Here is a 15,478-nt window from a genome sequence, read left to right as displayed (position 1 = left end):
CAAATGAGTTAGGAGAAAAGGGTTGATTTTGTTTTGGTTTTAAAGAAAGAGATGTTTTAAAATGAAACAGATTGAGAATATACACTGCAGAACATTTATTGATTAACAAAGGAAAAGCAAATCTTGCAAAACAATCTCTCTTTGTAATAATTTGACTAAAAATACTGTATAGAATTCTGTACAAACACATAGATAATTGTGTACTATAAGGGACTAACTTTGAGAAACTACTATACAACTTTGAGAAACTATTATACAACTTTATCAACAACTGGAAAGTATTCTTTAGAAAAACACTAAGTATTATTCTTTATAATCTGTTACAATGGTGGTTTTTTTGGTGTCTTTTGTTTGTTTGTTTGTTTAACTGTGAGGATAATGAATCTGATAAGTGAGAAGCTTATTTTTTTTTTAATAAAAAGATCTTACAATGCTAGTTTTCACCCAACAGGACTCACAAAACTAGAAACGTGTTGTCATTTGTATCCTTTCAAGACAGAAGGGTTCTGTTGCTTACAGTATTGACTATGAAATTATGTATATGAGCATATCTTAAAAATGGGAATAAAACTGTCTTTTAGTGAAGCAGAATAATTTGATAGTGACACTCCATGCTTAGAAACTGTAAGACGCAATTTTACAGTGCTTTGAGTACAAGTACCTTTTGAGCTGTCATGCAGAAATGGTTTCTCTACTTGAAAATGGGGTTTTTCCTTTCTTCTTTTCAGGGATGTGTGCCTGTCACTCTCCATTGCCATCAATACATGGAACTGTGATTGTACTTGGGGCAGGAGACACTGCTTTTGACTGTGCAACATCTGCTTTACGCTGTGGAGCTCGTCGTGTATTTGTGGTCTTCAGGAAGGGATTCACTAATATCAGGGCTGTCCCAGAAGAGGTAAAATTGAATAATAGCATTTATGAGAAGGAATATTGGTTGTTATTATTGTTGTTACCTGTATAGGGCCTAAAATTGTGCAGTAGGTACATTAAAAACATCTACTAAAGGCTTTGTTTATAACAATTATCTTAAAATGTATAAAAGTTTATTAATGATCTGAGGTTTGATTTGCATAGTCTCCTTATAAGTCATTTTCCTCTGTTGTATCAATTTCCTGTAAAGTCTGAGAGAGATGTCTTTGCATAAAAGGGGTAGAATTTCCTTTTAATTAGAAAATACGGTAAAATTCTTAAAATCTTGGAAGCACCCCAGAGATAAAACAGGTATTTGAGTATTGTAGGTGACTCTTCAGGTCCAAGAATTATGCTTTCTGGCTTCTGTCTAATGAATCTCAGTGATCCTGACATAGCTTTGGGAGTCTATAAATTCTTGTAAGGAAATTACTTACTGTGATTTTCATTTTGAATCACTGCCAATGGCAATAGAATGATGTCATTCATCACAGATTTCAGTGTTCAATTTGATTTTTAGTTTGGCTTTGCACTTTGGCATTTATCAGGGCATCTGCACATTTTGAAACTGACTCTGCCTTCTCAATTTATTTGTGTTACATGAGGATTTTTTTCAAGTTGGGTTTTCTTATTTTGGTCTTTTTCCATTATAATTTATTTGGTATATACTTTAGATACTTACATGCTTTAGAATAATTGTACACCTAATGCACGTCTTATCAAGGGAATTATGGGAATTTGGTCATTTTTTTGGTGAGCAGCTTAGAGATCCTGTAGAAAGGGAATGGAGGTGGGGAAAAAAAAAAAAAAAGGAATGGAATGGAATGGAGGTTCCAAAACATAATTTACTTCTGTTTCTGTTGCACTTCAGATAAGGATTTTAGACACAATGAGATTAGAGAGGCCATTGTAGCTAAGAGACTCATACTATTCAGACTCTTGCTAATTAAGAATTAGAAGTCACTCTGAACCCAAATCTTTGTTAGCAGCCTGGGTCAATTCCTAAAAGTTGTCAATGTTCATCAAATCGTGCAGTGGATTTGAAAAAAAAAAAGGGGGGGGGGGGGGGAGGGGAAGTACAATAAAAAAATAGTTTTAGCTACTAATAGCCGTGATAGAATGAGGTCAGGTTGGACATTTCATAAGATAGTACACATACAAGATAGTTACATGTACATTATTTCTCAAGTAAATGTAGACAATCGAATTCTGAAGTCTCTACTAAGATATGCTGTTTGACTTGAGTAATGTTATCACAACAGAGAATCAGGAGATCTTAAGTCTGGGATGCCACACAGAAAACTGTTATTTGGACATAGTATTCAGTACTTTAAAATAAACACTTGAAGTCATAGAAAACACAAATCAGTTCATGTGCTTAATTAATACAAGGCCTCTTAAAAAACAGGTAGTTGCATAAAGTAGCTCTTTTGCCCTCAGAGGAGTTATTCAGTGACAGGGAACAATAAGAAAATGCATCAGAAAAATATCTGCATTGCAAATCTACTACGTGCCACTGTCTAGAACTGATTGATTTAAGACAGTAGAGGCTCTGAAGATGACTATCTGTATACAATACACCAGTGCCTTCTACTAAAGAAGAATATGTGGTAGCACCTTGAGTCAACTTTTCACAAAGCTTTTCATGTTTATTTTATTGCTTTTACTCTACAGATGGAACTTGCAAAAGAAGAGAAGTGTGAATTTCTACCTTTCCTCTCCCCCCGGAAGGTTGTGCTTAGAGGTGGACATATTGTTGCAATGGAGTTCATTCGAACTGAACAAGACAATGATGGAAACTGGAAAGAAGATGAGGATCAGGTTGTCCGTCTGAAAGCTGATGTGGTGATCAGTGCCTTTGGTTCCATTTTGGGTGACACTAAAGGTAACCCCGACAAATGTATTCTCTAAATGCTGCTTGTTATTTTAGCTGCAGCAATTTTGTGCCCTTTCACAGTTCTGTGAAGTGGGTCTTCTGGAGGTTACATAGCTTGTGACTTGGTTCTTTTCACAGAAGTTTATTTGTCCTTTAGATATACGTGTACCTCTTAGATGAAAACTAAGGGTATGAATAACAAGCAGTTTTCTGTATGTCATTGTCTAGAGCAGGTATCAATATTAGAGGTACAATTGCTTTCTTCTCAATGCAAATGGGTAACAGAATACTCATGGAGATTTCTTTTGGTCTCAGTAACTAACTTTAGAGAAACTTACGCTACAACTTTAAACTGAACTGATCCGATCTGTGAAGCTTTTTTTTTTTTTTTTAAACTATTGAATTAAGCAAGAATTAAGATAGATTCATTATTCTGGTTTAGCCGCTCTGGGTATCACTTATTTCTTATACATATGCAAGAGGACTGTGGCTTCTCTCATATGTACAGGATTTGTTAAATTCACCTGCACTTTTCTCAGCATGTCTCACTATTTACTTGCACTTTACAAACTTTGGCCTTAAAAATTAACACTTACTTTAATAGTCAATATACAGAGATGGCATTCCAGAGACTGAACATATCTTCTGAATATATAACAAAGAGCAGAAGAATATGACTTCAACTAACAAATGAGAATTGAGCAGAGCTCAGACTGTATTCTCCTCCTCTTACACTAGGTTAGATTTAAAGAGTTCAGGTACATGCATCAAAGGTGCTTTGAAAGTAAAAAATAAACAAGAACCCCACTGACTCAGCAGAAGATAGTTTAGTAAAATGAATAGATGCTCATCAAGATTTGGAGGTTCTGAAAGCCTTAGTGAGTGATCAATGTGCATGCTTCTCCAAGGCACAGTCATGCCAGCCAATTATTCCATGACATGTTGTCATACTCCTTTGGGCATAAATGGTCTTACAAAGGACTGGGAGAGTTAGTGCCTCAGAGTGCATGTCAATGGAAAATTTGGTGATCAGATATTAGTCCTGTCCTGCCTGTGCAAAGGGAATTTCAAACTTTTTTTTTTAACATAATTTTGTGGTTTTGTGAATCTTTTCAATCAAGGAAGACAGTAAATCTAAAATAATCTAAGTTAAGTATAGTAATGTTTGTGAACATATATCAGGCACTTATAAAATGTGTAACTTCTCACATCTGCGTTTTCTGTATATGCATTGCTACTCTACTACAATTAAAAAGAAGGATCAACTTTCTACCTTGAAGAATAATATGTAAAGTTCATTCCAGGTGCATTCCTGTCTTGTGTATATTGCTAGTGTTTTGGGACAGGTTAATGAAGCCTAGGCTGTTATCTAGCTGGCAACTGTAACCCAGGTACTCACACTGCTACTTCCTCAGGGCTGCCTTCTGCTGTGCACTTGCTGCTGCTTTAATGGGTAGGCAGACGAGCAGCAACTGGGACTCCACATCTCTGACAGAACAGACACCCATCCCACATGGAGATGGAATCTGTATAAAGAACTTGGCACCTATGGTATTCATGTTTGTGCTTCAGTCATAACCCACAGGAAGCACAGAGAAGAGATACATATATATATATATATATTTTTTTTTTTAAATCTTTAAGAGGTTCATTCCACCTACTCTGTTGGTGGAATTGACTTGAATTGAATTTTGGAAAGTTTTGTTGTTTTTAAAACTTTGTTGTTTTCGAAAACCCTCTGTTTAGGTCTTTTGGGAGGTGTTCTAGAACCTCGTGATAAATACTAGCGTATGCAATCATTTTCACGGAATCACAGAATTGTCTAGGTTGGAAGAGACCTTAAGATCATTGAGTCCAACCTCTGACCTAACACTGACTAGTCCTCCACTAAACCATATCACTAGGTTCAACATCTAAACGTCTTTTAAAGACCTCCCGGGATGGTGACTCTACCACTATTTTATTGTGATTCAGACCCTATGATAAAGGAATGGTTCTTTTTTTCTCCCACATTACAAACTGCATCATCTAAAAGGTTAAGTTTACCATGTTGCTTAGCCATAATCCTGCACCAGTCTTGTATCTTCTAGTATGCATTCACCCTCTAAATGACTTTTTGTGAGGTATTTAAACAGGAACATAAAATGGGAGGGGAACAAAGTCATGCAGTGAGCTGATTGTGAAAGGAGAATTATTTACCTTGGGTTGAGCAATGCGCCTCAGTTTCACAATCTATTTTTGGTGCAACTGCTATTAGAATAACAATCAAATTATAAAGAAATATTAGCACAGGTTTTGTACAACAATATGGAAGTAAAAAGAAACTACGACTGGAGGGAATGAAGTGCTTATTCTGAGCACACCATTTCAGTAGCTTTTAAACCTTTATTTTTTGTCTAAGCTGTCTTAATGAAAGTCAAATTTGCTTTTCACCATTGAGCTAGATTACAACCAAATCTCTAGGCATACACAATAAAAACGGAACAACAACAACAACAGAAAACAAAAAAACAAGCAAATAAAAAAATAAAAAAAACACACCATCTTATATTTGTAGTGCCTTTTTTTTTTTTTTCTAAAAGGAATAATGTTTTTGACATTAAAGAAATTGAGATATTCAGATATTCATCACAAAAAGATGGAGAAAAAAATATTAGAGATGTTCAAAACTGGTGAGGGCCTGGAGCAACTTGATCTGTCTTGGAAGAAGGGGTTGGAATAGGTGACTTCCAGAGGGCCCTTCCAGTCAGAATTAATCTATGGCAGGTGATTCAGATGCATGTTGAATAAATATGTTATCTGTTGGTCATAGAAAGTGTAAGGTCAACGACCTGGTGTTGGTACAGGCTAAGATAGCAGGATTTGTCCTATTCCTATTAATATTGTTTAATGCTGGTGTTACTGATGTAAGAATAAAGAATATGTTATGAGAACAAGAGGCATTGAAATCAAACCTAGCCGCAATTCAGCCAAGTGTTCAGAACAGTCTTGATGAACCTGTTTTAAAGTTTTGTTTAGCATGACATAAATGTATGCGTGACTGCTGGCCTGAGCAGAAATAGCCCATAGGCTAAAAAGCTTTTTCTAGTCTATTACACTTATCCAGATGCTTCTTGTTCTTGCACGGGAGCTATTAAATTTGCAACTGAGACTGTATGCACTCACAGTAGATATTTAGTCTTTTTTTTTTTTTCTTATTTCTTTTGTCAAAATAAAATGTTAATTGTGTTTTTAAGCAACAGTTCTAGTAAATATTCATTCTCCCACTGGGAATCATATAAATGCATCATTAATTAAAAAGAAATCAGTTCTCCTAAATCCATTTTATGCTCAGGAAGTTGCTAATAGACAAAGCAGGAGAGTTGCCCTCTAGACTGTTTTAAGAACATTAGCACTTTACTGAAACCAATTTAAAAAAAAAAAAAAAGTTTAAATGAATCTACTACAGATGGAGTAAAAAAAGGTTTTGCTTTGCCTTGTTGTTGTAAAAAGATTTTGCAAGCACAAGCCTTTTTTAAATTATTATTGCATAGATTACCAAACTACCAAACTCTTCAAGCCATCTTAACTGGCCCATATAAACAGATGAAGTAGAATTTTGTACCTTTCCTTGTGTTCCTGCTTTTTTGCTCTCTTTGTCATTCTGGAGGCCTACAATGGGTTAGTGAATATGAGAAATATCTTCTGGCACTATTCTACATTGCAGCTACTCAATATACATGCATGTAATTGTGTCTACTTCCAGAGCACTGCATATAGCCTCAACATTCTATTTAACACCACTCCAGTTGGTTTTGAAGTCTAAACTTTGAATAACCTTTCTCTCTCTCTCTCTCTCTCTCTCTCTTTTTTTTCTTCTGATAAGCAAAAGGGAATAACATTTGTGGACTGCAAAATTTTGCAGTAGAACAAATGTCCTTTTTCTGATTTATTTTTTTATATTTCTGAGGAGATCCTGTACTTTCTGGGGAGAAGCAAGAAAGAGGAAGTATTCCCATTTTCCAAAACACTGAATCTTGGAGTGGCGATGTCTATTTTATTTTCCCTAGGGAAAAAAAAAAAAAAAAAAGTGGGGGGGAATGCAAAAAAAAAAACATCCAAACAAGCTCCAAATGCCAATTCTGCAAATCCCCCCAGCTCCAGAGTAGTAGATGATCTGTGAGCAAAATACATGTTTTATTAAACAACTTTTATACAACTTTTAGACATCTTCCTGTTACTTTTAGTATGACTGTCATCTTGCTTGGAAATTGCAGCAGCAAAACCAGAAGACTATTACTAGAGTATAACTAAGCTCCTGCTATAGTACTACATGCCAAAAAGATAAATTTTGCCCTAGTTTACAATTTTATGATTTAATCCATTCCTACTTAATAAGTATTTGTATAGATTCAGAAGCATTTTCTAGGGAAAGGCCAAAAGCTTGCAGAGCTGTGCGCTCAGAAATAAAAAAAGAAGTTTTACTTCATATAAACATAGAATTTCAAATTATAGGGAAGGCAGAAAACCTGCAGAGAGTGCTGAGTTTATACAGCCTTGACAAAAAACTTCAACCTCAAAACACTGAAGCCTTGACTATCTAACGAAAGAAAAAGAGGGAAGAAGAGATGTTGTTGTGATATCCCAGCTGGGGATATTCACAAGAGCCACCTAGTACCTGGTGTCTCCCTGCACAGCATCTGCTTCTCACCCATAGAATAGACGTCTGGTCAGCAGGCTTTTTTAAGAATTGTTATATAAAACTGAAGCTTTTAGAGACTCAAAAGATTCTTAGTGAAATAGGTAGGATTTTTGCTGCTGACTCATTTGGAACAGGATTTTTCTCCACAAATAGGTTTACTGAAGGAGTTTGAGTGCAACAGTTCCACACCCTGGAGTTGTTTCCAACTTCCAGTGCCTAAAAGCAGCTTTGTAATGACTCATTAAGACATTTTAACGTGGAGCAGGCATTCTGCTGTTTCATTTGTTAGCCATCAGTGCGCACCTGCCTCCTGGTGCCAGGCAGAAAACAGTCGGTAGCAGGCTTCCAGCGGGAGTCTCTCCCAGCACAGCTGGACCTGGCTTTATCCAGTCAAACCACTTTTTAATCCTGTTTTAGTACGTTAGTGGGGCAGAGATGAGGGAAGCATGATTGTGCCTTTCTTTGTTTGCTGGGCCTCTAGATTGGGCAGTGTCAGCAGTTAATGAGATCGTTGGTGCATGTGATAGCTATGGTTTTACATTTGAGATTAAGAAAGATACAGTATATTTGTATTTTCCTGAAGTAATGCTACTATTCACTGTAAAGGAAGTCTGTAAGACGGATATCAAAAATAACATTAATGAGCTACTAAAGCTAAAATTACAGGAACTTATGAAATTGGTTAAACATAAAAACCATTAAACTGTTTATTGAAGCTTCACAGATATACTGCAGCTAATGAGCATTTCTGCTATTTAAATAAGCCCAAATTGAACACACATTACATGGATACATAATTAGTCATGGCAGTCAAACACACACAGATTCACTTTTAAAGCTTTATTTGAGGAATCTTTTCCATTTGATTTGTTTTGTTAATTAAAATATTTTTTCTGTATTCACTTATATTTTAATATTGTTTTTGCAAGCGCAATAATTTGCTGCTGCTTTTCCATTTGCATTTATTTGCTCTGTGAGTATAGCAAATGTGGAATATATATTCAGAACTGTCCTTTTGTTTGGTGTTATTTGTGTTAGCATCACTTGATAGCATTAGAATAATTCAATTGTGTGTTATCTTTCATCCAGAAAGATCCTTCAAATTATGTGTAATATCTCATCAGGATATAGAGGAGAAGGCAACACAGCCACAGGATTGCACTTTGAATTTTCAAGAGAAAAGCTGTATTACTTTTTAAAGTTTAAAGAGTGTGAGGGTGCAGTCATTGCAAAGAAACGCTTCTCCTTACCCGTCTCCCAAATCATGTACCAACAAAAACACAAAGTGTATTGCTTGCATATTGTTCAATGTCAAGCAGCAATTCAGAGAACTGATAGTTGGGTTTGCCTCCTTACAAGTTCACATTTGGCTCCTAGGCCCTCTCACACCTTGCAGGGGCAGAGAAGAAATTCCCAGCCAAAGTTCTCCCCTCCATCCTGCAGGCAGTGTAGAAAGTGGTCCCTCTCGCATCTTAGTTGCCCCGGATACCAGATCCAAATTGTGAGGACATTAAGAACTCTTATATAAGATGCCTTTAAATCATGTCCTTATTTTTACTTAACCTAAATCTTGGAGCTTTTCAGAAAAACAGAAGGAAGTAGCTGCTGGATACTGTGTCAACCTTGCCACAAGGGAAATGTTCTTTCCCAGTTTTAAAAATACTGATCAGACAAATCCCTAGTCCCTGGGGAGGTGTTTCAAGCAGGGGTATGTTGGGCTTCTTTGCACTCAAAAAGCTTTTGATATAATTATGTCCATGCAGCTATTTTAGCACAAAACAAGCTGAAGATGCATTTGAGAAATGCAACAGATCCAGGGTAACAGAAGTAATGCCTATTTTCCCCCAAAGTTAAGGAATAAGGAGTCAGAACTTCTAGTTTTACATCATTTCCTGCAGAAACCTACACTTCAGATAGCATGTTACCCTCTAAAACCCTTACTGTTGTTCAGTGCTGTCTCAGAGAAACAAGTCATCTATTCATACCCCAGCACCAAACCCCGCAGCACCAAGTTTTCATCTTTTTTTTTTTTTTTTTTTTTTTCCTGAACATGTCTTTACAAGTCGATATGTATTTAGCTTGCAAGAACTGTCAAGACCACATGCTGAGATGGTACCACTGCATGCAATAAGTTATCCTATGTATGACAAATATAAGATGATCAAAAGCTTTCTTGAAGTACAGACAGTCTGAGACATAAAGAGAAGGTTAACATTGATTTATAAATATTACTGAAGTATAATAAAACTACTATCAGCACTTCCTTTTTTTTTTTTTTAAAAAAAAAAAAGAAAGAAAAAAACCCCACTTATTTCCCAGACTGACAAATGTCTCACTCTGAAGGTTGTGTTTGGTGTGATCTTTCAATAATTTAAATATTTTAAAAGGAAACAATTTCATAACTTTTTTATTCTGCTACTAGGCAAATATTATTCTTGCCAAGTTAAGCTAAAACTGTATGCAGGGTAGGAAGGATTCTGCAAGCAATAGGTCTTGCATGTAGACTATATACTTCTGGTATGACAGCCTGCTTCCAGCTTAAAACTGTCTTCTGTGATTCTGCATTCTGAACCAATGGCAAAAAGAATACTTTGGATTTGAGTCCTATGGATGTTTGTATATGCCAAGGGTGAGAAGGAGAGCATAGGTACTATAAGCAGGTTACAGTGTGTCTTGCTCCGTATTTTATTATTTTGCCCCTGATTATGCACAGCTCTCTACTTTGAAATGCATGTGTAATATTTGATTTAGAGGTGAAGGGAGATACAGAACCCAGGAAGAAAATTCCATCATGATGATGTGCAAGAAAGATGTCTTTGAAGCTTTCTACGTACTTGGGTGTGCATTGGGGCTACACTGTGAGTTTGCCCTTGTACTGGTATGGGAGAAATTTTCTTGTCTTAAGCTAGCAGGTTTCTCTTTTACATATATGACAGCACAACTACATCAGTTTAATTGACCTTGGCAATCTGCATCTGCTAGCGGTATGTCCCTAAGGGACATTGCAATTTTAAGCTGTGTTTTATAGAAAATCTTCAGTTTGTGCAGACTTAAAGCTATATAAAAATAACTCATTTTGATATATGGCGTCAAAGTTTGCTGAAAATATTTATTGAAAATGTGATTCTCTTCATGAAGCTACTTTGAAATGTCTTTGTGATCATAATAAAGTAATTTTAAAAGTTGCATAATAAAAATCATATTAACAGAGCAAGATTGTTTTTTCTGATTGTTTACTTGTATTTAAAGCCATTTTTCTAATGCCATGAATTTTTTTGTCTGCATTATTTTTAAGTACAATATTAGTTCATGTGCAGAATGCCTATATATGCTGTTTTCTCACATGAAAAAATGAGAACATCTTAATGAGTGATCTAAAAAATTTCAGAAATTGCTGTGAAAAATATATTGACAATAAACTGTGTAAGCATTTCATTTTTATTGCTTTTATTATTTTATTCTTAATATACAGAAGTTTCAAAATGACTCTTACTTTCAGAATGGTCTTAGCTTAGATAACAATTCAGAATGTTTTTCACTTTATTGAAATTTATCTTTTTTTCAGAAAAAAAAAAAACAAAAAAACTTTAAAATCAACACACTTTGTCAAAGACAAAGCTTTCATAGCATAACATTCCTGGTGGGGAAAATGTCCCATCTGAAATTTTAAAATCAGATTTAATAATGACCTGTGAAAAAGTAGCAGAGTATCATTTCTGTTGTGAGCATTAATAAATGTGACAAGTACAGTTTTGGAAGTCTAAATGAATTTCTAGAAATTGCAAACTTTTTTTTTTTTTTTTTGCTTTAAAAATCTCATGCAGTATATTAGGTTGCACAGGAGTATTTATGTTTGCTTTTCAGGTGAAAAGCATGTTGAAGTGGAAAGTGCAGTACAAAGCTCTGTGGGAAGGGAAAGGGGGAAAATCTATTTTTCCTTTGTTAGTGTTGTTCCTTAATAGGATTTTCAGAAGTGTTGGATTTTTTTTTTTTTTTCCCAAGAGATAAATAATGTCAGTGAGAAAGACTTTGTGAGTCCCAGCTTCTGGGATACATAGTTTATTTTGAGGTTAGTGACCAAAAGAACGTTAAAAGCAATTATTTCTTGTATGAAGTCAGTCACTTCTTGTGAATCTTGTCTCTGTTTATTTTGTACACGTCTGGCTTTGCAGACACAAAGGTTTATTTTTCTGATGTTACCAAAGAACCATTGCATATAACAGATGATGTTCTTCTGTCCAAATCCTGTTAATAACTACGTACCTCCATTAGCTCAACCAAAATGTTTGTGTAAAGAATAGGATTTTTCAGTTCTATTGTAAATTCACATTTAAGTAATTGAAAAAAAAATAGGCCTTGGAATTGATCTACTAATTGTTATTAGTATATATTTGAGAGATTTGGGCAACACTTTTTTCTTTCATTTAATAACATATTTGTCCTTCTCTTTAATTGCAGTCAGAGAGGCCATGGCACCTATCAAGTTTAACAGATGGGGTCTTCCTGAAGTAGATCCAGAAACCATGCAAACGAGTGAACCCTGGGTTTTTGCAGGGGGTGACGTTGGTGGTCTTGCTAACACTACAGTGGAATCAGTAAATGATGGAAAACAAGCCTCCTGGTACATGCACAGATACATACAGGTAATTCTTTAAAAGTGTTTTTCCAGTTTCTATCTGCTTTCAGATACCTTAATTGTGATTGCTAAAATGTCTTTAAAAAAAAAAAAAAAAAAAGATAAATATGCAAGTTTTGAGTAGCTAACACCTAGGTTATCTTGATTTGTACATTTCAGATTCATTCAACTTGGATCACATACTTGAATTTGGGGAGTTGAACCCAGCTTTTTTATATTATCTTAACATTAAAATCCAGGCAACATTTTCTTTGCCCCCAGCTCTGAATTCCACTCAAAGGTAGTAATCTTTCCTGCACAATGCACAGTGTAAGCAGAAATCCTGGTTGGGGGTAACTGGGGAAAAAGAAGTGAGCCCATCAATATTAAAAAGTAGAACCACTCTACTGCATAAATACAAAATACTGTCAATGTTGATACCTGGGGAAGACATTTTTAGTATTTTTAGACTGCAAGTGTACTAACAGTTTACAGATAATTCCGATTATCTACACCAGAACCAAAGTGTGCTTTGATGTGTCTGATGAAGTGGATGCATGAGACAGACAAAAAATAAGCACTGAATTCAAAGAGGATAATAATGCAAAGAAGACAGAAAGAAAAAAAAAACAACACTTATTTCCCAGACTGACAAATGTCTCACTCTGAAGGTTGTGTTTGGTGTGATCTTTCAATAATTTAAATATTTTAAAAGGAAACAATTTCATAACTTCTAAGAAATCTAAGAAATGGGAATTTAAGAGGCACAGACTTGAAAAACCTGGTAACTGCATGTTCCTTGTTGGTGCTTTTTCTATATTGTTGAGCACCTCTGCTTGCCCTACCTTTTGTAGTTAAAGAAAGAACACAAAGTCTAGAGGAGCTGCAGAGGAACCATCAGAGACGAGACACAGCCTGTGTGTGGAAAACCAGCTGACAAAGAGTGTGTTCATAGTGCAAGGAACTTTTTAGAAACATGGTACATGATTCATTCTCCCACAGAAAGAGATTTGAACAACTGAAGTTGGGACTGTAACAGCTCGATGTCTTTCTCCCCCATCCATCTGCTCAAAGCCTCTCTGATTGCATGTTTGTGCAATTTCATGCTGTTGGGGTCTGATTTCACTTCCTAAAAATACTTCAACTGAAAGCTTGTTGTTAGTATCTGTGCATATTTTTTCTCACTTGTTCTAAAGCAGTGTTTGTGTCCTGTCTTCTTAGACCTTATGAAAATGCTGAGTGTGAAACATCTTTAAACCTTGACCTGCTTGCTTAATTTCTCAGTGCACAGTGAATTTGGGTAACTGTGATAGGGGAGAGGGTATCTCCTTTTTTTCTCCTTCCTCCTTAGCCTCTATAAATACACACATCACTTAAAAAAACCTCCTTTTATATGTTGCTTCCTCCTCAAAGCTTACATTGTTTTTCTCTGGAATGTATTAAATACTTTGGAAGAAATCTGAATAGTCATGGCTTGAGAATTAGAATTTTAAAGCAAGCAGGCTTGTGATATTAGAGCATTTCCGTTACCCTTTGCAGGTTTCAAGGCAGTTTATTCGACCTTACAGTCTCCCCAGGAAGCTAATGGGAAAGCCTTACAGCAATCTTCACAGGAAAGTTTCCAAATGTCAAGTGTCACCTTTCCAGCTGTTAGATGAATGGGTAGCCCAGGGGCATTTATTTGGATGTGCAGCCCTTGTAAAATCTGGTTGCTGTGGTGGAGAGCACTGTAATTTGGCAATTTACTTTGTTTTTGGAACAGGTAGAAAAGTTAGATAGTAGAAGAAGGTTTGTATTTTAAACTTGTTGTTTAGCTGAGAATCGTGTTACCTGTGTGTGTATGCATGCCTTTTGAGTATGTATGCTTGTTCCACTGCCCTGTATTGTGAAAACTTTCAATATCAGATGAAGAAACACCCTTACAAAGTCCCTAATTTTCTGTCTACTGTGAGATTCTATCACAAGTAACCTTCTTGTGATCTGAGTGTCTGAATTGACATGATATATTTTTAAATACATCGATAGATTTTAATTACTTTGATTCCTTTCATCCATTTGCATTTTAGTTACAGAAAGAGGTAGCCATTTCCAGAATCACCAACTCTCTCAGCACTAGATTCTATAAATAATGCAGACAGTCTTTAGCAAAATAAAAATATTCAGTAAGATTTCTCAACCAACCCTAGACCATGTCAAAGACTGAAACTCAAAAACACTGCCCCAACTACTTGCTGAATGCCCTATTTGAATGGCATGCTCCTGCTATGCCAACCTACTCCAGACAAAAGGCTAAGCAAACAGATGGGCCTGATATGTGCCCTGAAACTCCAACCATTTCAAGCTTTGGCACATGGTCAAGTGAAGCATGAGATCCAGGCTCACGGACTCTCCAGCAGAAATGCCTTATGTTCAAAACTGGGAATTATTTACAGAAGCTTCTTGGCTGCTCTTACCCTGGAAACCTTCCATCATTAGTTGCTTAAATATCTCCTGCCTCTTAACATTTTCCTCACACTCTGCTAAGCACAGGTTCATCTCAAAAATTATTGCCTGCAGGTGTGTATCAGGCTGGTTTGTATAAACACAACCAGTCAAAACCTAACCAAGGGCAGCTGCATTAGAACCTGTGTGAAAATACAATTGTCTTTGAACTATTCTTTACATATCAGGAGAGATCCAAATAGAATCAGCCCAATTCATGCAACTATATACTATCCACAACATTTCTTGGAAATTCAGCCTTTTTTGTTATCCCATGAATGATGTAAACATTTAGTTAAATTAGTCTTGGTGATTTATTTTGTTTGGGGATTGCAGAGGCCTCACTTTTATCCAACAGTGACTTTATAATCCTGGGCAGAAGCAATATAGGCTGCAGTTCTATTCTGTGTCTCAGTTACCGTGCATTTCTTTTTGGCCAGTGAATGGGATTTAGTAATACAATAGTTATATTCAGAGTGATTCACAATTATTGCAGGTCTAACATCTAATTTTCTATGCCTGTCTTGAGAGAAAAGTTGAATTCCTAGACCAGGAAGATGCCAGCCTTTACACTTTACTCCTACTCTATTCATACACTTAGCAGTGGAGCATTTTCCCATATCTGGCTATCAAGCTGACATCCTATTCTCACTAAATCCCTCTAATAAAGTGACTTTTCCCCTCTGTTTCACAGTTTTTGTTTTGTTTTGTTTTTTAATTTAAATCTATTTGTCTGTTTGCTTGTTGTGATCAAAATGTACATCATGTACTTAAAGAATAGAGGGCTGGATCACAACCGATATAAATTTCACTTCACTAAGGCACGCTGTTCAGTTTGAATTTTGAGAGCATTACTGTGCAACTTGGAACCAGTGTTGTGTATTTTTTATAATCTTTCTTTATGTTGTCAAAA

The 15,478-nt window shown here is 35.8% G+C and overlaps 1 protein-coding gene across 1 annotated transcript in view; it reads left to right on the top strand.

The window, feature by feature from the left end:
* Nucleotides 1-15,478, top strand: part of DPYD (dihydropyrimidine dehydrogenase) — a 341,375-nt gene that overhangs the window by 157,512 nt on the left and 168,385 nt on the right. The window contains exons 10-12 of the mRNA XM_082765934.1: nt 729-898; nt 2,587-2,797; nt 11,928-12,112. Of these exons, the coding sequence (XP_082622060.1) occupies nt 729-898; nt 2,587-2,797; nt 11,928-12,112 (566 nt within the window). The remainder of the gene's footprint in view (nt 1-728; nt 899-2,586; nt 2,798-11,927; nt 12,113-15,478) is intronic.

This window comes from Aythya marila (assembly GCF_965140915.1).
Source record: "Aythya marila genome assembly, chromosome: 8".
NCBI classification, from domain to species: Eukaryota; Metazoa; Chordata; class Aves; order Anseriformes; family Anatidae; genus Aythya; species Aythya marila.
The sequence above is the reverse complement of the archived record's forward strand: the minus strand, read 5'-3'. Positions and strand labels throughout refer to the sequence as shown.